The sequence below is a fragment of the Salvelinus alpinus genome, chromosome 9 (genome assembly GCF_045679555.1).
Source record: "Salvelinus alpinus chromosome 9, SLU_Salpinus.1, whole genome shotgun sequence".
Lineage (NCBI taxonomy): Eukaryota > Metazoa > Chordata > Actinopteri > Salmoniformes > Salmonidae > Salvelinus > Salvelinus alpinus.
The window spans coordinates 24,192,517-24,213,979 of record NC_092094.1 but is presented as its reverse complement, the minus strand read 5'-3'; the positions used below and the strand labels follow the sequence as shown (position 1 = coordinate 24,213,979).

The following is a 21,463-nucleotide window of genomic DNA, read 5'->3' as shown; positions in this document are numbered from 1 at the left end:
GAGAAGTTGCCACAGCCGTGAACTGCTGCGTAAGATTACTCACATAATAATAATAGTATATAGTAATTTAGCAAACTGTCTTACCCAAAGAGACCTACAGTTGACATCTACCAGTGAGACATTGTTTGGTGGGAGTGGATTGGGTGGTGAATTTTACTCTGTCATTTTTGGACAAATAATTTGAAAGATATCAAACATAAAGTGAATGACTATGTATTGACTACAGTTGGAAGGGATTTACATTTGGTCACATTTACTGTGTCTTCTCACCCAGCTAGTTGTGCTGGAAGCTGGCACAACCGGACTGCGCTGCCTGGGGCTGTGAGGCATGATGCACAGGTATTACAGCTTGGAGATGCAGGGGCACTGTTCTCTGACCCACTGTCTGTCCTGTCTGGGGGGCCTACAAGGCAGGGTGGGGGTGGGCCCAATGCCTGTCAGCTCCACCTCCAGCACAGAACAGAACCTCCCTTACCTGGGGCCAGGGTTGGACGAAACTGGAGGGCCACTTCAAAAGGTACCCTCCTCCCCTCACTGAACTCATTGTGCACTAACTAGATGACAGGCTGACAGGTGTGTTCTGTTTTGTTATCCATATATAAAATACTATCTAAGCCTGGTTAGGCTGTACATAAGCCATGGAAGGAGCTTATGGGGCTTTGTTAAGCAAGAACAACAGACTCACCCTACATACGCACACACACCCCTTAGTGATAGTAGTATAACAATTTAGTTAGGGTTCAACATGTATCAAACACAGGAGATTAAAAAGATGTTGAATCATTTTTGTATTTTTCTTGTCTTGTCCTACCGGTTTGACTGACTGAGAAGAGTTCAACTCAGGTTGTTACAGGATGTGACCTGCCTCCAGAACGGTTAACTAAGTAAATCCTATCTTGCATCTTTCTAATACCTCAGGGGGACCGAAAGCACATTATTTACACTTAACGCATTACAGGACCAAGGCCTGGGAGAGAGAGATGCATCATCTCCTATCACAAATAGAAGAGTATATCTTTCTATGCTTATGGTACATATGCTGAAATATACAGGTAACTTCAAAAATCAAGGAACCACCAACATAAAGTGTCATAGATTCTACAAGTGTCTGGAACCTAATTGGAGGGATGCGACACCATTGTTCCACAAGAAAAAACATTATTTGGTGTTTTGTTGATGGTGGTGGAAACCGCTGTCTCAGGCGCCGCTCCAGAATCTACCATAAGTGTTCAACTGTGTTGAGATCTGGTGACTGAGACGGCCATGGCATATGGTTTACATCGTTTTCATGCTCATCAAACCATTCAAGTACCAGGACATTTTAGCCTAAAACCTGGTTGCCTTTGCCAGGAGACTGACACTTGGCCGCAAGTGGCTCTTCCAGCAAGACAATAACCCCAAGCACAAATCAAAATCCACAGCAACAACAAAAAATTGGACCACAAAATCAGCATTTTGCAATGGACATCTCAGTCTCTGTGATTTTAATTGAAGAGAGCAGTCCATAAACGCAGATGAAAGATAACAAGGATCTGGAAAGATTCTTTATGGAAGAATGGTTTTAAGATCCCTCACAATGTGTTCTTCAATCTCATAAAAGATTTTAGAAAAAGGCTCAGTGTCATTATCCTCTCCGGAGGAGGGTGCTGGAGTATTTAAAACAGGAGTGCCAATAATTTTGACCACAATTTATTTGTATTACTTGTTAAACAAAATCTCTTTCTCTGAGCAAATGTATTAGTATAGTAGCGATCCTCGCTATATGAGCCACATTACAATTCCCACCAAGCTGATTAACCCTATTTGCACGATGCCTTTCAAACAAGCGACCTGCGTTTGCTTCCCTGCCCCACTGTTTGTTACATTGGTGTCAGAAGTGGGATGGCGGGTGTGAGGCCATCGGACTGAGTAGTCGAGTCATGGGGACGTGCCTTCCCATTCGGAGGAGGCAGTGTAGCGATCCTCGCTGTATGAACCACATTACAATTCCCACCAAGTGGGTTATCCCTATTGGCGCGATGCGTAGGGTGTTTGCCTTTCGCCTCGCTGGTCGCTACAGCATATTTGGCATACAATATAGCTCAGCATTTGTATTATATATTTTATACAGTCTTTTTTGCTCATCTTTATCAAGGTTGCCAGTCATTTTGCACCTGACTGTATACAATGTGAGACTCACGTATTTGACAGGCTTTTATGTGTAGTGGAATCTTACAGCTTGCTCAAGTTTCTCCTATTTCAGTTTCTTCCAACACTTCATCAGTTTGTAAGGCGCAGGAGGTTGGTGACCGCTTAATTGGGAAGGACACGCTCGTGGTAATGGCTGGAGCGGAATAATTGGAATGGTATGAAATACATAAACACATGTTTTATGCTATTGTAAACACTTAAAATAAAAATATTATGGTCAGGGAGTTCAGGATTATTTTATGTGTATGTAGGACATATGTGTATGGTGTGCAGACCTGCAGAAGTGCAGGCTAGGCTCCTGCCTGACTGCCCCGGTGTCATTGCCCCCACTTTGTTCTAATGACAGCAAACAAATTCTAATGACAGCAACAAATATTACCTGGTCACCCAGGGGCAAGGGGGAATTGTGATGTGTGCAGTGGGCCCTATGTTATTTAATGTAATTCTATTTTATTCTATTCTACATCATCTTCAATTGCTTTTCCTTATACTGTATGACAAACTGACAAAACTGTGTAGAATCACTGATGTGAAAGAACTGTGTAGTTGAGAGTCATGGATATATTATGGCCTATGGTGAGAGTATTGTCATAGCAACATTATTAAAATCTGTCCAATCTTTTCCTTACTGATTATGTAGGAGAGGAGACTAGAACAGGACTCTTAGTGTGTATACATTTTATGCAGTCTATTGTGATGACTTGAAAATAATCTACAAGATCACGTGAGAAATTTAATTCAATGCTACTTCGGGAGGGCAGGAGGTGACTCAGAAGATTCCAAGCGAAGCAGACACACCCCTGCCAACACCCTACGGGGCCACCTAGAACTTCTGTCATCGCTTACACTCTACTGTATATAATATCTGCCGTCTTTCTCCATTAGGCACCAAAGGCAACTGGACCATTGTCACGATAACACAATGGGTTGTATACAAAGCTTCAGGCAATGCTGTGACCGGCCGAAAAATACCAATGTCCGAATTAGTCTTCCAGCAGTGTGTTTCGTATGGCAAATTGCCATGATCATCTTATTCGGCATTTTTATCCGTTATAACGAGGAATCGGATGCACATTGGATAGAGCATAAAACTTCTAATAACATATCCAGTAACATTGAGAACGACTTCTATTTCAGATATCCAAGTAAGTGACCCAAAATGACCTGCTCTTTTGCTTTTCAATTTTGATTTATGTTTTCTTTTTATATTGGTTTATTATTTTGATTTTATTTCACCAACCAAACATTTCTGAAATAAAATAATTCTATATATTCTCAACAAAACTTTGCCAATTTGGTTGTTTTATTTAGAAACGTAGGCTATTAGGGTAGTCCTTTTCCACAAATTATCACTTTTTATTGTCACATTAAGAAAATTATTGAACACATAAGCTTATGAGAGCTGATGCTTCGCAATTCCATATGCTTATTTGTACTTGCATGGCAATGACCAGAACTTGAACATTATAGTTGAACATTGCATAAAATGATTAAATTAAACTTTTGTTCAGCAATAACATGTCATGTAATAGTTGTGAAAAATATAGATTATAATAGGTCTATTACCCAAGAGGTAGAATTTTTTGGTATTTTCCAGGAATGTCATACTAACTTTCAATGATCTGCCACATATACACACAGGTGTACAATATATTTCCAGTGGGCTTGTCCCTCCTTCCTAAAGTTCATTATCTCCCACACCCTCTCACAACAGGTGCATCTGCAGACTCCAGGATGCTTATATCATATGAAATGGCTAGAATTACAAGATTAATAATGAACATCAAGGCGGTGCGTGTGTGTGTTACATGTGTGTGTTGTCTGTGCATGGGTGTATGTGTGTTGTTTAGCTTCAGTTCAATTCGTTGTATAGAATCTTATTTCACCTGTTATAGAATTATGAGGGTGTGGTTGAATTTAGCTCAGTACAGGTGTGGGTGTCAGTCCTAACGCAGGACCATCTCTTATAGGGTGTTGGATGTCAGGTGATAAATGATTTTGCTGTCACAGTCTGTTGTATAGAGACCAATCAAGCATGAGATCGAGGAGTAGGTCATTTGATCTCTGAAGTCAGTATGTGAACAATCTGAACAAGGCAGGGAATTTTCTTCAAGGGCCATATTGTTTGTCTGGTACAAATAGATGCTGTATTTGTTAACCTGATATTATATAAGAGTGGGTAACATGTAGGATTTTAATTTGATCACCCTGTTGCAGGGGAACTTTCCTGAAATGCAGGACATTTAAAACTTGCAGTGTATTTAAGAAGAACAAAAATTATTGTTACATACACCAGATAGGTGCAGTGAAATGGTTGTTGACAGGGTTAGCCATAGTAGTACAGCGCCCCTGGAGCAAATTAGGGTTAAATGCCTTGCTCAAGTACACATCAATTTTTCTCCTTGTCGTCTCATGTATTTGAGCCAGCAACCTTTTGGTAACTGCTAGGCTACATTTCCACTTGTAATTTTGACTTGATTTTCCCTTACAAAAAATGTATCAAACCCTACAAAAAGGTCAATTTGATTATAATCCACATAATTCACATTTTCTGTTGCTGCAGGATTATTTTCCTGCTCTAGCAAACTACCTCAAATTAAGATCCTACATCTGTGGTAGTATATTAGACTGTTGTGTACACTTTTTATTTGAGTAACTAATGTTTCACAGTGCGAATGCGACCTGTAGTCCTCTGGAATGCACCAGACAGTTATGGCTGCTCATCTTGAAAATGATACTGGCTTGTTAATGCTAGTATTTATTCATACTGGTGTGTCCTGTGGATGTAGCCAAGAGTAATTTCTGTTGGCCATATGATTATTTTCGGGCGGCATGTATCCTAGTGGTTAGAGCGTTGGGCCAGTAACCGAAAGGTTGCCAGATCGAATCCCTGAGCTGACAATGTAAAAATCTGTTGTTCTGCCCCTGAACAAGTCAGTTAACCCACTGTTCCAAGGCCATCATTGTAAATAATAATGTGTTCTTAACTGACTTGCCTAGTTAAATAAAGGTTAAATAAAAATAAATACATTCACTTGGATGATGACTGAATTTTGAAGTCAGTGAAGGCTGGTGCATGCTCAGTCCCCTCCTGTACTCTCTGTTCACTCATGACTGCATGGCCAGGCACGACTCCAACACCATCATTAAATTTGCCGATGACACAACAGACAACGATGAGACAGCCTAAAGGGAGGACAACAACCTCTCCCTCAACGTGATCAAGACAAAGGAGATGATTGTGAACTACATGAAAAAGAGGACAGAGCACGTTCCCATTCTCATCGACGGGGCTGCAGTTGCGCAGGTTGAGAGCTTCAAGTTCCTTGGTGTCCACATCACCAACAAACTATCATGGTCCTAACACCAAGACAGTCGTGAAGAGGGCACGACAAAACCTATTCCCCCTCAGGAGACTGAAAAGATTTGGCATGGGTCCTCAGACCCTCAAAAGGTTCTACAGCTGCACCATCGAGAGCATCCTGACTGGTTGCATCACTGCCTGGTATGGCAACTGCTCGGCCTCCGACACTACAGAGGGTAGTGCGAACGGCCCAGTACATCACTGGGGCCAAGCTTTCTGCCATCCAGGACCTCTATACCAGGCGGTGTCAGAGGAAAGCCCTAAAAATTGTCAAAGACTCCAGCTACCCTAGTCATAGACTGTTCTCTCTGCTCTATTTGCACTGCCCCCCTCACCCCCTCTTTATACCACTGCTACTCTCTGTTGTCATCTATGCATAGTCACTTTAATAACTCTACCTACATATACATACTTCCTCAAATAACCGGTGCCCCCGCACATTGACTCTATATCTGTACCCCCCTGTATAGTCTCGCTATTGTTATTTCACTGCTGCTCTTTAATTGCTTGTTACTTTTATCTCTTATTCTTATCTGTATTTTTTTAAACTGCATTGTTGGTTAGGGGCTCGTAAGTAAGCATTTCACTGTAAGGTCTACACCTGTTGTATTCGGCGCATGTGACTAATATAATTTGATTTGATTTTAATTTGTTTTCTTGTAAAAAATGTCAAATTGAGTATTTGCGTCTACCAAGTTCACAGTAATGTTTTGGATCCCTTTTTACCTGTACATTATTTATACATACTGTATATGTTTATGTATGGCCTCCGTACATCACCTTCTATGTTTTAGTCTGTATATTGTGTCTATGCCCTTGAGAATGGTCATGTTTTCCTTTTGAACATTGTAGAACTGCAATGTGAGTATCCCAAGATGCTTAATCTTGAGTTTCGGTATGGTACGTTCTAGTTGAGCCCTCGATGATTTTGCATGAGGGATGTACACATTGTAAATATGGGGCTTCCAGTATGGACAGAAACCAAAACTTCATTGTAAACAGCTTTCTACTCGTACTATGGGTATCTATGAGGTTATTTGTGTATACTGTATCTACACAGTTAGTAAAACAGAGATGTCCTTGAACCATGTTTGCATAATTTTCACTCTTGACCTTTCCATTATCCCCCATGTCACCCTCACTCTCTCACACGCCATGTTGTGAAACAGGGTTTTTTGAAAGACCGGACAATCACAATTATTTTTCTTAATAATAACAGCATTAGAAATATATACAGTACCAGTCAAAGGTTTGGACACATCAACTCATTCAAGGGTTTTTCTTTATTTTTACTATTTTCTACATTGTAGAATAATAGTTTAGACATCAAAACTATGAAATAACACATCCAGTAACCAAAAATATGTTAAACAAATCAAAATATATTTTATATTTGAGTAGCCACCCTTTGCCTTGATGACAGCTTTGCACACTCTTGGCATTCTCTCAACCAGCTTCATGAGGTAGTCACCTGGAATGCATTTCAATTAACAGGAGTGCTTTGTTAAAAGTTTATTTGTGGAATTTCTTTCCTTCTTAATGCGTTTGAGCCAATCAGTTGTGTTGTGACAAGGTAGGGGTGGTATACAGAAGATAGCCTTATTTGGTAAAATACCAAGTCCATATTATGGCAAGAATAGCTCAAATGACCAAAGAGAAACGACAGTCCATCATTACTTTAAGACATGAAGGTCAGTCAATGCTGAACATTTCAAGAACTTCAAGTGCAGTCGCAAAAAAACATCAAGCACTATGATGAAACTGGCTCTCATGAGGACCGCCACAGGAAAGGAAGACCCAGAGTTACCTCTGCTGCAGAGAATAAGTTCATTAGAGTTAACTCCACCTCAGATTGCAGCCCAAATAAATGCTTCACAGATTTCAAGTTACAGACACATGTCAACATCAACTATTCAGATGAGACTGCGTGAATCAGTCCTTCATGGTTGCATTGCTGAAAAGAAACCACTACTAAAGGACACCAATAAGAAGAAACGTACTTGGGCCAAGAAACACGAGTAATGGACATTAGACCGGTGGAAATCTGTCCTTTTGTCTGATGAGTCCAAACCGCTGTATCTTTGTGATACGCAGAGTAGGTAAATGGATTATCTCTGCATGTGTGGTTCACACCGTGAAGCATGGAGGAGGAGGTGTGATGGTGTGGGGGTGCTTTGCTGGTGACACTGTCTGTGATTTATTTAGAATTCAAGGCACACTTAACCAGCATGGCTACCACAGCATTCTGCAGCGAAACGCCATCCCATCCGGTTTGCGCTTAGTGGGACTATCATTTGTTTTCAACAGGACAATGACCCAACACACCTCCAGCCTGTGTAAGGGCTATTTGACCAAGAAGGAGAGTGATGGAGTGCTGCATCAGATGACCTGGCCTCCACAATCACCCAAACTCAACCCAATTGAGATGGTTAAGGATGAGTTGGACCGCAGAGTTAATGAAAAGCAGCCAACAAGTACTTAGCATATGTGGGAACTCCTGATTTGTTTAACAGTTTTTTTGGTTACTACATGATTCCATATGTGTTATTTTCATAGTATTTCATTATTCTACAATGTAGTAGGTGTGTCCAAACTTTTTACTGGTACTGTATATAGACCAAAGTATCAGCTATCACACCATGTAAAGGAACAACCTCCTAATAAAAAATGTTTTTTCATGAAATACTCCTACTGTAACTGGATTTATGTCAACTCCATCAGAGGAATTTCGTTTTTACATTTATTGTTCAACAAGTGTTTAAAGGCCTTGATTGTTTCATTCTAACATTAGATTATTCAAATATGAAATACAAATCTCCAAACATATTTTTGTTTTGTTTTACTTTGGCATGTTTTTCTAGATTCAGAACGTAAAACAAGATGTATTAAGGAAATATGATCCTTTATGTCTAGTACAGCAAATACTTCAATAGTGTAAACATATATTGGTTAACATGGTTAACATATTTTTCTGAATATTACCAAAACAAATTGATGTTAAGGGGGTTAGCAATCTGTGACAAAGCTGACAAGCCACTGACGGAGTTGACAATAGATACAGTTGAAGTTGGAAGATTACATACACCTTAGCCAAATACACTTAAACTCAGTGTTTCAAAATTCCTGACATTTAATCCTAGTAAAAATTCCCTGTGAGAAGTTAGGATCACCACTTTACTTTAAGAATGTGAAATGTCAGAATAATAGTAGAGAGAATGATTTATTTCACCTTTTATTTTTATCACATTCCCAGTGGCTCAGCTTTTCTCACATTCCCAGTGGGTCAGAAGTTTAGATACACTCAATTAGTATTTGGTAGCATTGCCTTTAAATTGTTTAACTTGGGTCAAACGTTTCGGGTGGCCTTCCACAAGCTTCCCACAATAAGTTGGGTGAATTTTAGCCCATTCCTCCTGACAGAGCTGGTGTAACTGAGTCAGGTATGTAGGCCTCCTTGCTCGCACACACTTTTTCAGTGCTGCCCACAAATTGTCTATGGGATTGAGGTCAGGGCATTGTGATGGCCACTCCAATACCTTGACTTTGTTGTCCTTAAGCCATTTTGCCACAACTTTGGAAGTATGCTTGGGGTCATTGTCCATTTGGAAGACCCATTTGCGACCAAGCTTTAACTTCCTGACTGATGTCTTGAGATGTTGCTTCAATATATCCACATAATTGTCCTCCCTCATGATGCAATTTCTATTGTGAAGTGCACCAGTCCCTCCTGCAGCAAAGCACCCCCACAACATGATGCTGCCACCCCCGTGCTTCCCGGTTGGGATGGTGTTCTTTGGCTTGCAAGCCTCCCCCTTTTTACTCCAAACATAACGATGGTCATTATGGCCAAACAGTTCTATTTTTGTTTCATCAGACCAGAGGACATTTCTCCAAAAATTGCGATCTTTGTCCCCATGTGCAGTTGCAAACCGTAGTCTGGCTTTTTTATGGCGGTTTTGGAGCAGTTACTTCTTCCTTGCTGAGTGGCCTTTCAGGTTATGTCGATATAGGACTCGTTTCACTGTGGATATAGATACTTTTGTACCTGTTTCCTCCAGCATCTTCACAAGGTCCTTTGCTGTTGTTCTGGGATTGATTTGCACTTTTCGCAACAAATAATCTCTAGGAGACAGAACGCGTCTCCTTCCTGAGCAGTATGATGACTGCTTGGTCCCATGGTGTTTATACTTGCATACTATTGTTTGTACAGATGAACGTGGTACCTTCAGGCGTTTGGAAATTGCTTCCAAGGAAAACCAGACTTGTGGAGGTCCACAATTTTTTTCCTGAGGTCTTGGCTGATTTCTTTTTTACAGTGAATTATAAGTGAAATAATCTATTTGTAAACAATTGTTGGAAAAATGACTTGTGTCATGCACAAAGTAGATGTCCTAACCGACTTGCCAAAGGTATAGTGTGTTAACAAGAAATTTGTGGATTGGTTGAAAAACTAGTTTTAATGACTCCAACATAAGTGTATGTAAACTTCTAACTTCAACTGTACTCAAAACAGACATATTCTTGTCTCTAAAAATAAAAGTTAATTACACATATTTGTAAAACATGGACATTTGTTTATTTAACTTTCCCCAAGAAAAAATAACTATTCTACTGGATCTTTCAGCACTCTGACAGAGTGTATTGTTTTATAAAGTTGACAAATTGCATATTTTTCTTCTTTATTCAAGTGGTATACTACATAGCAATTTTGTTTTCCTCAGTTGCTTTATGACTGTAAAACCTAATTAAAATGAACATGTTTGAACCAAAAATCTTATTCTATTTGACTATATAAGGGAGATGGAGTTGACAGGTTACAGTTGTGACCATGGTGATTGCAATAATGTTTGTTTAAATCTCTCAGAAGTAGAGAACTTTTCAGACCATGAGTGGTCTTGTTGCACTATATTTAATCAGCAGGTGAAGAAGGGAAATCATATGAGAGTGTAAATTTACTCATCAGACATTTTACTACATAGTTTCCACAGAGGATGGATAGCCTACATATAAACTCAGCATAAAAAGAAACGTCATCTCACTGTCAACTGCGTTTATTTTCAGCAAACATAACATGTGTAAATATGTGTATGAACATAGCAAGATTCAACAACTGAGACATAAACTGAACAAGTACCACAGAAATTGAATAATGTGTCTCTGAACAAAGGGGGGGTCAAAATCAAAAGTAACAGTCAGTATCTGGTGAAGCCACCAGCTGCATTAAGTACTGCAGTGCATCTCCTCCTCATGGACTGCACCAGATTTGCCAGTCCTTGCTGTGAGATGTTACCCCACTCTTCCACCAAGGCACCTGCAAGTTCCCGGACATTTCTAGGGGGAATAGCCCTAGCCCTCACCCTCCGATTCAACAGGTCCCAGAAGTGCTTATTGGGATTGAGATCCGGGTTCTTCGCTGGCCATGGCAGAACACTGACATTCCTGTCTTGCAGGAAATCACGCGCATAACGAGCAGTATGGCTGGTGGCATTGTCATGCTGGAGGGTCATGTCAGGATGTGCCTGCAGGAAGGGTACCAAATGAGGGAGGAGGATGTCTTCTCTGTAATGCACAGCGTTGAGATTGCCTGCAATGACAACAACCTCTGTCTGATGATGCTGTGACACACCGCCCCAGACCATGACGGATCCTCCACCTCCGATCAATCCCGCTTCAGAGTACAGGCCTCGGTGTAACGCTCATTCCTTCAACGATAAACGCGAATCCGACCATCACCCCTGGAGAGACAAAACCGCGACTCGTCAGTGAAGAAGACTTTTTGCCAGTCCTGTCTGGTCCATCGACAGTGGGTTTGTGCCCATAGGCGACATTGTTGCTGGTGATGTCTGGTGAGGACCTGCCTTACAACAGGCCTACAAGCCCTCAGTCCAGCCTCGATCAGCCTATTGCAGACAGTCTGAGCACTGATGGAGTGATTGTGCATTCCTGGTGTAACTCAGGCAGTTGTTGTTGCCATCTTGTACCTGTCCCACAGGTGTGATGTTCAGATGTACCGATCCTGTGCAGGTGTTGTTACACGTGGTCGGCCACTGCAAGGACAATCAGCTGTCTGTCCTGTAGCACTGTCTTAGGCATCTCACAGTAGTGACATTGCAATTTATTGCCCTGGCCACATCTGCAGTCCTAATGCCACATTCACACAGATGAGCAGGGACCCAAGGCATCTTCCTTTTGGTGTTTTTCAGAGTCAGTAGGAAGGCCTCTTTAGTGTCCTAAGTTTTCATAACTGTGACCTTCATTTTTTTTAACTAGGCATGTCAGTTTATAACAAATTCTTATTTTCAATGATATCCTAGGAACAGTGGGTTAACTGCCTTGTTCAGGGTCAGAATGACAGATTTTTACCTTGTCAGCTCAGGGATTCGATAGTCCAACACTAACCACTAGGCTACCTGCCACCCTTGTTGCCTATCGTCTGTAAGCTGTTAGTGTCTTAATGACCGTTCCACAGGTGCATGTTCAATAATTGTTTATGGTTCATTGAACAAGCATAGGAAACAGTGTTTAAATCTTTTACAATGAAGATCTGTGAAGTTATTTGGATTTTTACGAATTATCTTTGAAAGACAGGGTCCTGAAAAAGGGACGTTTCTTTTTTTGCTGAGTTTAGTTTCCATGTCTAATTCATTCTCTTTGTAGAACTAGGATTAATATGTAACTGATTACAATTGACCCTCTCATTTCCCTAAGTGTTGATCTGCACCTTATACCCTTCCCTACCTCTCCCCCACCCACCACGCCTCGCCCTCTTTTTCCCCCAGGTTTCCAGGATGTCCATGTGATGATCTTTGTGGGCTTCGGTTTCCTCATGACCTTCCTGAAGCGCTACAGCTTCGGTGCCGTTGGCTTCAACTTCCTCATCGCCGGCTTCGGCCTTCAGTGGGCACTTCTGATGCAGGGATGGTTCCACTCTCTGGACCCAATGGACGGCAAGATCAAGATCGGCGTGGAGAGGTTAGAGTCCATCGGTTTTGGTCTAACAGCGTTAAACTTGTATCTTTGGATCTTCTGTCTTTTGTGACTAATGAGATTAGTGAATGCTGGTGTCATATTTGATAGGTGAAAGTGATGTCACCACAGTGGTCACCTGGAAAGACGAAAGTGAATATTGTATGGATTTATATAAAAAAGCTTCTAACATAAACAAACTCAACCCATCCAACAAAGCCCTTCTGGCTGACCATTCACTGACTATAATTGGACAGATACTTTACATATTATGTATAACCTTATGAATGAGTCCTATGTGAATGAGTCAGTCATGCAAAACATATGCCTACATCATTGAAATCAATCTATAGAATAACATGTGTGGATGGAAATGAATCCTGTATGCGTGCATGGTGGGAGTGCCAGAGAGAACCTATCGTGATGCCAGAGAAGTGGAGGAACCGGTCTGCATTTGAAAATCCCTTATGTATCACCTGTTACTGTTGATCCTCCTGGCTTGTGAGATATACTGTCTGTGGACACAATAATGTGAGGGCAAACAAAAACACAGTACTACATGTAATCACGCATATATGATACTGTTGAAGTATTGTATCAACAGATAATACTCCATGTGTGGGTGCATGTCTGTGTGACGTGTGTGCGTATAAGCAAACGTGTGTGTGTGTGTGTGTGTGTGTGTGTGTGTGTGTGTGTGTGTGTGTGTGTGTGTGTGTGTGTGTGTGTGTGTGTGTGTGTGTGTGTGTGTGTGTGTGTGTGTGTGTGTGTGTGTGTGTGTGTGTGTGTGTTTAGGGGGGTTATGTGAGATCATAGAAATACTGTGCGTAGAGGGGGTGCAGCTCTGTGTGTGGTTTAATTTGTAACAAACTACTGAAGGATACAAATCGACCAAGTCAATATACTGTATCATAATGTTGGACTGGCAATTTAATAACAAGGTTCTTAAATTATTATTAAACTATTGGCCTTTGAGGATGAAGTCATTGTCATTATTTTCTGTGACCATTTTAAAGGGACAATGACATGGTCATGCTACACTTTTAAAACATAGACTCACCAATATCCCGTTATTATTTGGGATACTTTAGTATTCTGTTTTTGAGTTGATGCATATTAACATCATATCCCGTTTACAATAACCATGAAAAGCTTGTATCCCGGTTATGAGAAACCCGGATAAGATGCCTGGGATATGCTGATCTTAGACGGGATACTGTGGAATGTCAACACTTTATTCCCTTTACTGTTGTTTTTCGTGGTCTGCGCAAGCTCAGTTTAGCATGTCATGGTTGTTGTGTTATGATGTTTTCATCTGATTGTCAAACCAATCACATAAAAAAGTATGCTATACCTGCACAGTTCCATCCACCATAATAATTCCATAATAATGTATTTTGCTGATACTCCTTACTGGACCATATAGCCAACCGGTTAAGGCTACTTTCACCTCAAATTTATATATGTTTCTGCTTATAATTTCCGACATTTGGTAGGCCATATTATAATTTCTGGCATTTGGTAGGCCATTTGTTTGTTAACTATAGTTAGATACATGCAGCTTCTCTTCTATCATAACTTGTTGCCCCAGAAGACTAAATAAAATGTTCACGAGAATAATTTCATACATCGACAGAATGAATGCATTATTAATCAAGATAATTAACACTGGTAATGTATATTTGTTGTATAATTTCACTGCAAGAAATGCATAATTCTGCAGGAGTTAATATTATATTATTTTACATGTGAGAGGTTATAGGCCCACAGTCAGTGTCCACATTTAAGTTACTATTCCATTTAACCCATATGAACTTCAATTAGGAATATTATGTTTATTTCTGGAGACAGGGATACTCGTGAGCAGGATATCAAAGGTGCATGTAAACAGTTTATCCCAAATAAGCCGTTAAGTGGGATATGAGCTACTTTCCGGGAACACTGTGCACATGTAAATGTAGTCAGTGACCAAATTACAAAATACAGCACAAACATATCTGGAACCAGGCTGACACTGACCCAGTAAACATTCTAATCTTACCCTGGTTCTGTCCTTCTCAGCATGATCAATGCAGACTTCTGTGTAGCCAGCTGCCTGATAGCGTACGGGGCGGTGCTAGGCAAGGTGAGCCCAGTCCAGTTGATGGTGATGACGCTGTTTGGAGTCACTCTGTATGCTGTGGAGGAGTATATCATCCTCAGCCTCATACATGTAAGTCTTTAGTAAATAATAAAGGCTTTAATATTAAGTCCTGCATAAAACCTGCATACATGGTTCTCAAGAATGGCACACAGTGATGCTGTGTCATGGTACGTGCTTGTTTGATTGATTGAATGCATTTACCTTTACAATAAAACTTAATGGAATAGATGCAGATATCTATACTGAACAAAACTATAAATGCAACATGCAACAATTTCAAAGATTTTAGGTGAGCAGTTCATAAAAGGAAATCAATTAAATTAAATATATTATTTAGGCCCTAATCTATGGATTTCACATGACTGTGAATACAGATATGCATTTGTTGGTGATAACTTTTTTTATTAAAGTAGGGGCGTGGATCAGAAAACCAGTCAGTATCTGGTGTGACATCATGCAGCGTGATGTATCTCCTTTGCAAAGAGTTCATCAGGCTATTGATTGTGGCCTGTGGAATGTTGTCCCACTCTTTTAATGGCTGTGCGAAGTTGCTGGATATTGGCGGGAACTGGAACACACTGTCATACACGTCGATCCAGAGCATCCCAAACATGCTCAATGGGTGACATGTCTGGTGAGTATGCAGGCCATGGAAGAACTGGGACCTTTAAAGCTTCCAGGAATTGTGTACAGATCTGTGCATTATCATGCTGAAACATCAGGTGATTGCGGCGGATGAATGGCATGACAATGGGCCTCAGGACGTCACGGTGTCTCTGTGCATTCAAATTGCCATCGATAAAATGCAATTGTGTTCGTTGTCCATAGCTTATGCCTGCCCATACCATAACCCCACCGTCACCATGGGGAACTCTGTTCACAACCCTGACATCAGCAAACCGCTTTCCAACATGGTGCCATACACGTGGTCTGCGGTTGTGAGGTCGGTTGGACGTACTGCAAAATTCTCTAAAACAATGCTGGAGGCTGCTTATGGTAGAGAAATGTATATTCAATTGTATTCAATATTCTGGCAACAGCACTGGTGGACATTCCTGCAGTCATGCTGACTAAAGGAATGCTACACCTGTGTAATGATCATGCTGTTGAATCAACTTTTAGATATGCCACACCTGTAAGGTAGAACAAATGCTCACTAACAGGGATGCAAACAAATTTGTGGACAAAATTTGAGAGAAATAAGCTTTTTGTGCGCATTAACATTTTCTAGGACCAACATTTTCTGGGACCAACACTTTACATGTTGCATTTATATTTTTGTTCAGAGTACATACGAATAAGGTGGCTGGTTTACTGGATATCATTCTACGTTATAGGCCAGGGATGCTGGTGGCTCCATGGTGATCCACACATTCGGGGCTTATTATGGTCTGTCCATCTCGTGGATGCTGTACCGGCCCAACCTGGACCAGAGCAAGCATCGGATTGGCTCTGTCTATAATTCAGACGTCTTTGCCATGATCGGTGAGGCTGAACTATAATGGTTGACACTTTTCACATTTGCCATACTCGTATTGGTGAAACTGTATCAAAATTGATCCATTCCTGCCCCATAGGAACCCTGTTCCTGTGGATGTTCTGGCCTAGTTTTAACTCGGCCATCTCGGACCACGGTGATGGGCAGCATCGAGCAGCCATCAACACCTACCTGTCCCTGGCCGCCACTGTCCTCACCGCCATAGCCATCTCCAGTCTCTCCCAGAAGACCGGCAAGCTGGACATGGTAATGTAATGGACCCACATGGTGTGTCAGATCAGTCCCAGATCTGTTTGTGCTGTCCTGCCAACTCCTATGATCATACCTACTAACTTTTTATCATGTACTGCATCTCTACTCAAGCTATTGGCCAACTCTTTTGTTTCTGTGTTCCAGGTTCACATCCAGAACGCCACACTGGCCGGGGGCGTTGCCGTGGGAACGGCAGCGGAGTTCATGCTAATGCCTTATGGGTCTCTGATTGTAGGGTTCTGCTGTGGCATCGTCTCCACCCTGGGCTACATTTATATCACGGTAACGTAGAATATGGAGTCACATCAGTTTTATTCATGAGTTTTCTGTCTGCAACATTTCACTAAATGTGCTTACTGAATGCAGTGAAGGAGTATAGTGGCTATTCGCTAGTATAATTGGGACTAGTTAGTGGCTTATGACTAGGCTACTCCTATTTGATTAGTGGTCATATAGCTAGCTATGTGTCTTTGTCCCCTCAGCCATTCATGGAGAAATATCTGAAGATCCATGACACGTGTGGCATCCACAACCTCCACGCCATGCCTGGGGTCATAGGGGGCATCGTGGGCGCCATCACTGCTGCAGCCGCCAGTGAAGGCGTCTATGGCGAGGAGGGGTGAGTTCACAGGTTACAACTGTATGCCCAACGAATGGCCTGTTATTATTTCAGTCTGCCCCAGTTTTAGGCCTAATTGGCAGCTTTAAGGTGATGAACTCATCTGATGTAATTATTATACACATGCAGTAGTGGCACAGAAGATGGGCAACAAGAATACTGCGACAATGAAAAGAATGTCTGCTCAGTTGTTGCCGCTTCTAAATGTGATATTTTCCTTAGACTTACTGATATAGAGTAACAATGTTGTTTTTTAAATAGGTTGAGAAACACGTTTGACTTTAAGGGGGAATGGCAAGATATGAAGCCGACCCAGCAGGGAGGACACCAGGCAGCAGGGCTCTGTGTTGCCCTCTGCTTTGGAATCGGAGGAGGAATCATTGTTGGTGAGAGTGGTGTCCCGATTAGGTTGTGTTTGTGTGTGTGTGTGTGTGCGTGTGTGCGTGTGTGCGTGTGTGCGTGTGTGCGCGTGTGTGCGTGTGCGTGTGTGTGTGTGTGTGTGTGTGTTTTCATGAGAACATGTTACAAGATAGCTGCTAAGTTACTGTGGTATTGTAGTATTGTTTGGCTGGGGTGGTGTATCTGAATAATTTCTACATGTACTCAGTCGTGTACTCAATGTTGGTGAGATGAGGATGTTGTGTTTGTCCCCAGGCTGTATCCTGAGGTTACCGATCTGGGGGGATGCTCCTGATAACAGCTGCTTTGATGATGAGATCTACTGGGAGGTGAGATACTGAACTAAACCATTAGTCTAAATAGCACGAAGACCGTGAAGCCATGTTGGAGCTATTTTTCTGAAGGTGATTTCTTAGTTTTTCAGTAATATTGTACACCTTTTATTTTAACTGATTTATGTCATTGTTAAAGGAAAGTGTATGTTTTAGTCACCCCTGTCACCTAAAAAACAGTGATTCCCTCATACTGTCACGTCCTACATGGAATGGCCAATACCAGTATTTAGCTTGTCTCCAGTCCAATAAGGGTTGCTTATTGTTATATCTAAATGCGCTTTGGTTTGAAGAGGCTGAGGAAGGAAATGGCAGTGGAAACTATGTTTACCTCTTCTTTTACATGATATTGGAAGTTCTAAAAAAAAAAAAATGTTATATGATGATGATGATGATTTCTGCCCCCAGTTACCTGAGGATGAAGAGAACAATCCACCTACCGTGGAGTACAGTAACCACATGCGGAACAAGGCCGTGTAAGTAGCAGATTTGTGCAACTGTGTGATTATGGAGGTTGGATTGTAAGGTTTTTGTTTCTTACACCTCATGGTACAGTATGAGAACTGCTTTGGTTCTCATAAGATGTGTTATGTCAAGTATCATCAAGATGGCAGCAGACCACTGCTATATACAGCGTATAGCCTCCGATAGTGCAAACAATCTATGTTTGGGCCCACACAATACTGTGAATATTGCCTCAAATAAGTGGAGACAGCATGGCACCATCGCCTCCTTTGAAATGCTGTGGGTGTGCCCAGTGACCTACCCAGATAGGGGTGTTCCATAGCTCTGCACGGGTGCTTTCTGAAAGTGACCTTGAAGTTACACAGTAGCTGTTGGGCTTGGCCTGAAAATGACAATGATACTGCTTTTAGAATAAGGGATTTAGGAGGTATCTGTCTATTTGATGTAAAACAATATAGAAAATAACAGGAAACAACTTTTTATTCCATTTCAGTGAAGCAATTTTAAAAATAGAAAGAGTGTACTGGGAATTTATGAATAAACTGTTTGGCTGAGGCCTTGATATGATGAAACCACGTTGGAGAAGATGTGCAGCCTATATATTTACTTTCATTTGATGGTTGATGTTTAAATATGTGTTTAGGGGCTGTATCAGTTTCACACAAAGGTTGTAACCTTAATGTAACCTTGTCATTTACAGAACAGAATCTAATATATCTTTGGAACGGAGACAGAACTGACGCTAGAGCCTGATGTCATCTCCCCCCTACACTTTCAACTAATGGTCCTATCCTACACTGACTCCTGCTGGACAGAAACCAGTCCTCTCCTCTTCACCACTCTTTATACTGTTCTGTTCATGGAATTCATAGAAACACTGATACTTGTTATCTTTAATGAAATCACATTGGAAAATAATAAAATAGCTAGATAAAAATGATGGTGGCATGTTTTATCACCAGTCAGGCATATGTCAAATCACAAGCAGACCCTTAATCATTCATATTAACTGTAAAATAGGCTACTGTATGTGACTGTACACAATGTCTTTATACAGCCCACACCTCCGGTGATGCTGGTGCTCGAATAATTATTGCAGTTATCAGAATTCTTGGAGATTCTGTCCTTTTTGACAGGTATACCGTATGCCATGTTTTGTTTGTTTGTTTATGTTTTTTTTAGGTCCTGTTGCTGGGGTGTTTCATAGGGGGGGCCAAGGGGACACCAAGAACCGTTCATGGGTGGCAATGGGAAATCAGCAAATTGGCTTAAACTATGATGTATTGAATAACTATTTCAAATGGTAATTTTTGTCTGCCCTAATCTATTTAAATAAAACAATAATTCACAAAAAAACTTTACTTGTCTTTTTCTACTAGCACTGACTTTGCTGATAATTACTTTATAATTATATATTTTTTTTAAACCTAAACCTTCCAACTCTGCACTTCATTCAACTGACAGCTTGGATCCACTATCCACGATGGGTGTGATGAAACAACGGAAGCCCCATTCATTTTCAACGGAGGGAAAAAAAGTGGTCAGATGGACCGCTGGGCAATGCGAGCATGCATGGGCAAGGGAGTGTGAACAGGGTGGGATTTAAGTCGGGGAAAGTTTAACTTTATGCAAATACTTTGCGATATATTTTGACCAATCAAAGCTCAGTATAGTTTCCAGCCACTACTGGATTGGCTGTTGATTCTAGCACTACCTAGCACGTTTGCTAGCACACAAATGAGGGCGAAGCTAGCATGGCTATTTGAATTATCATTGTATTATGGATCACGGCCATGAGAGAGAAGTCACACTGTTCACTACAGCTGTTCAATCCTCTCTCCAGAGTCCTAAAGCCAGCCAGCCAAGCAACAGCCTTCAAGCCTGCTCTAAGGCGTCCACATGGTCCTAAGCCCGCCCGCGAATGGTCTAACAGTGTTACACTATACTAAACAAAAATATAAATGCAACATGCAACAATTACAAATATTTTACTGATTTACAGTTCTTATAAGGAAATCAGTCAATTTAAACAAATGCATCAGGCCCGAATATATGGATTTCACATGACTAGGAATACAGATATGCAGCACAGATACCTTTAAAAAGGGACGTAGGGACGTGGATCAGAAAACCAGTCAGTATCTGTTGTGACCACCATTTGCCTCATGCAGTGCAACGCATTTCCTTTGCATAGAGTTGATCAGGCTGTTGATTGTGGCCTGTGGAATCTTGTCCCACTCCTCTTCAATGGCTGTGTGAAGTTGTTGGATATTGCTGGGAATTGGAACACGCTGCCGTACACGCCGATGCAATTGTGTTAGTTGTCCGTAGCTTATGTCTGCCCATACCATAACACCACCGGCCCCATGGGGCACTCTGTTCACAACGTTGACATCAGCAAACCGCTTGCCCACACGACGCCATACAAGTGCTCTGCGGTTTTGAAGCCAGTTGGACGTACTGCCAAATTCTCTAAAACGATGACTTATGGTAGAGAAATTAACATTCAATGGTCTGGCAACAGCTCTGGTGGACATTCCTGCAGTCAGCATGCCAATTGCACGCTTCCTCAAATCTGTGGCAATGTGTTGTTTGACAAAACTGCACATTTTAGAGTGGCCGTTTTTTGTCCCCACCAAAAGGTGCACCTGTGTAATGATCATGCTGTTTAATCAGCTTCTTGATATGTCACACCTGTTAGGTGAATGGATTATCTTGGCAGAGGAGAAATGCTCACTAACAGGGACGTAAACAAATTTGTGCACTACATTTGAGAGAAATAAGCTTTTTGTGCTAATGGAACATACACATGCTTATTGCTCACATGGAGCAATCCAAACAAAAGACAACAAACTACAAGCACGTATATCATACCAACGGGAAATTAAAAACTGTAATATCTTATGCTTATGTTATGCTTCTAGATCCGACAGTGCTGCAGTATGTAACAGGTAATATCTAACAATTCCACAACAAAACCTAATATCTCACAAATTCCACAACAAAACCTAATACACACAATCTAGTAAAGAAATGGGATAAGAATATATAAATATAAAATATATGGATGAGCAGTGACAGAGCGGCTAAGATGCAATAGATAGTATAGAATAGATAGTGTAGGATACAGTATACAGTATATACAAATTAAATAAGTAATGCGAGATGGCATTATTAAAGTGACTAGTGTTCCATTTATTAAAGTGGCCAATGATATCAAGTCTGTAGGTAGGCA

At 41.1% G+C, this 21,463-nt stretch overlaps 1 protein-coding gene across 1 annotated transcript; it reads left to right on the top strand.

Annotated features, from left to right (window-relative positions):
• The first annotated feature begins 3,065 nt into the window (after positions 1 to 3,065).
• On the top strand, positions 3,066 to 19,584 carry LOC139584518 (ammonium transporter Rh type C 1-like). Its single transcript, XM_071416480.1, has 11 exons — positions 3,066 to 3,335; positions 12,334 to 12,526; positions 14,582 to 14,732; positions 16,001 to 16,148; positions 16,241 to 16,407; positions 16,558 to 16,695; positions 16,896 to 17,032; positions 17,294 to 17,418; positions 17,687 to 17,760; positions 18,172 to 18,239; positions 18,929 to 19,584. The coding sequence occupies exons 1-11, from the start codon at positions 3,113 to 3,115 to the stop codon at positions 18,966 to 18,968; spliced, it is 1,464 nt and encodes a 487-aa protein (XP_071272581.1). The 5' UTR covers positions 3,066 to 3,112; the 3' UTR covers positions 18,969 to 19,584.
• Positions 19,585 to 21,463: the final 1,879 nt, after the last annotated feature.

Bases quoted from the DNA above. Each gene is read 5' to 3' on its own strand.
- LOC139584518 (XM_071416480.1), top strand. From the start codon at position 3,113: ATGGGTTGTATACAAAGCTTCAGGCAATGCTGTGACCGGCCGAAAAAT. The intron at 3,336-12,333 runs GTAAGTGACCCA...TTTTTCCCCCAG, and splicing joins CTTCTATTTCAGATATCCAA to GTTTCCAGGATGTCCATGTG. The intron at 16,408-16,557 runs GTAATGTAATGG...TCTGTGTTCCAG, and splicing joins AGACCGGCAAGCTGGACATG to GTTCACATCCAGAACGCCAC.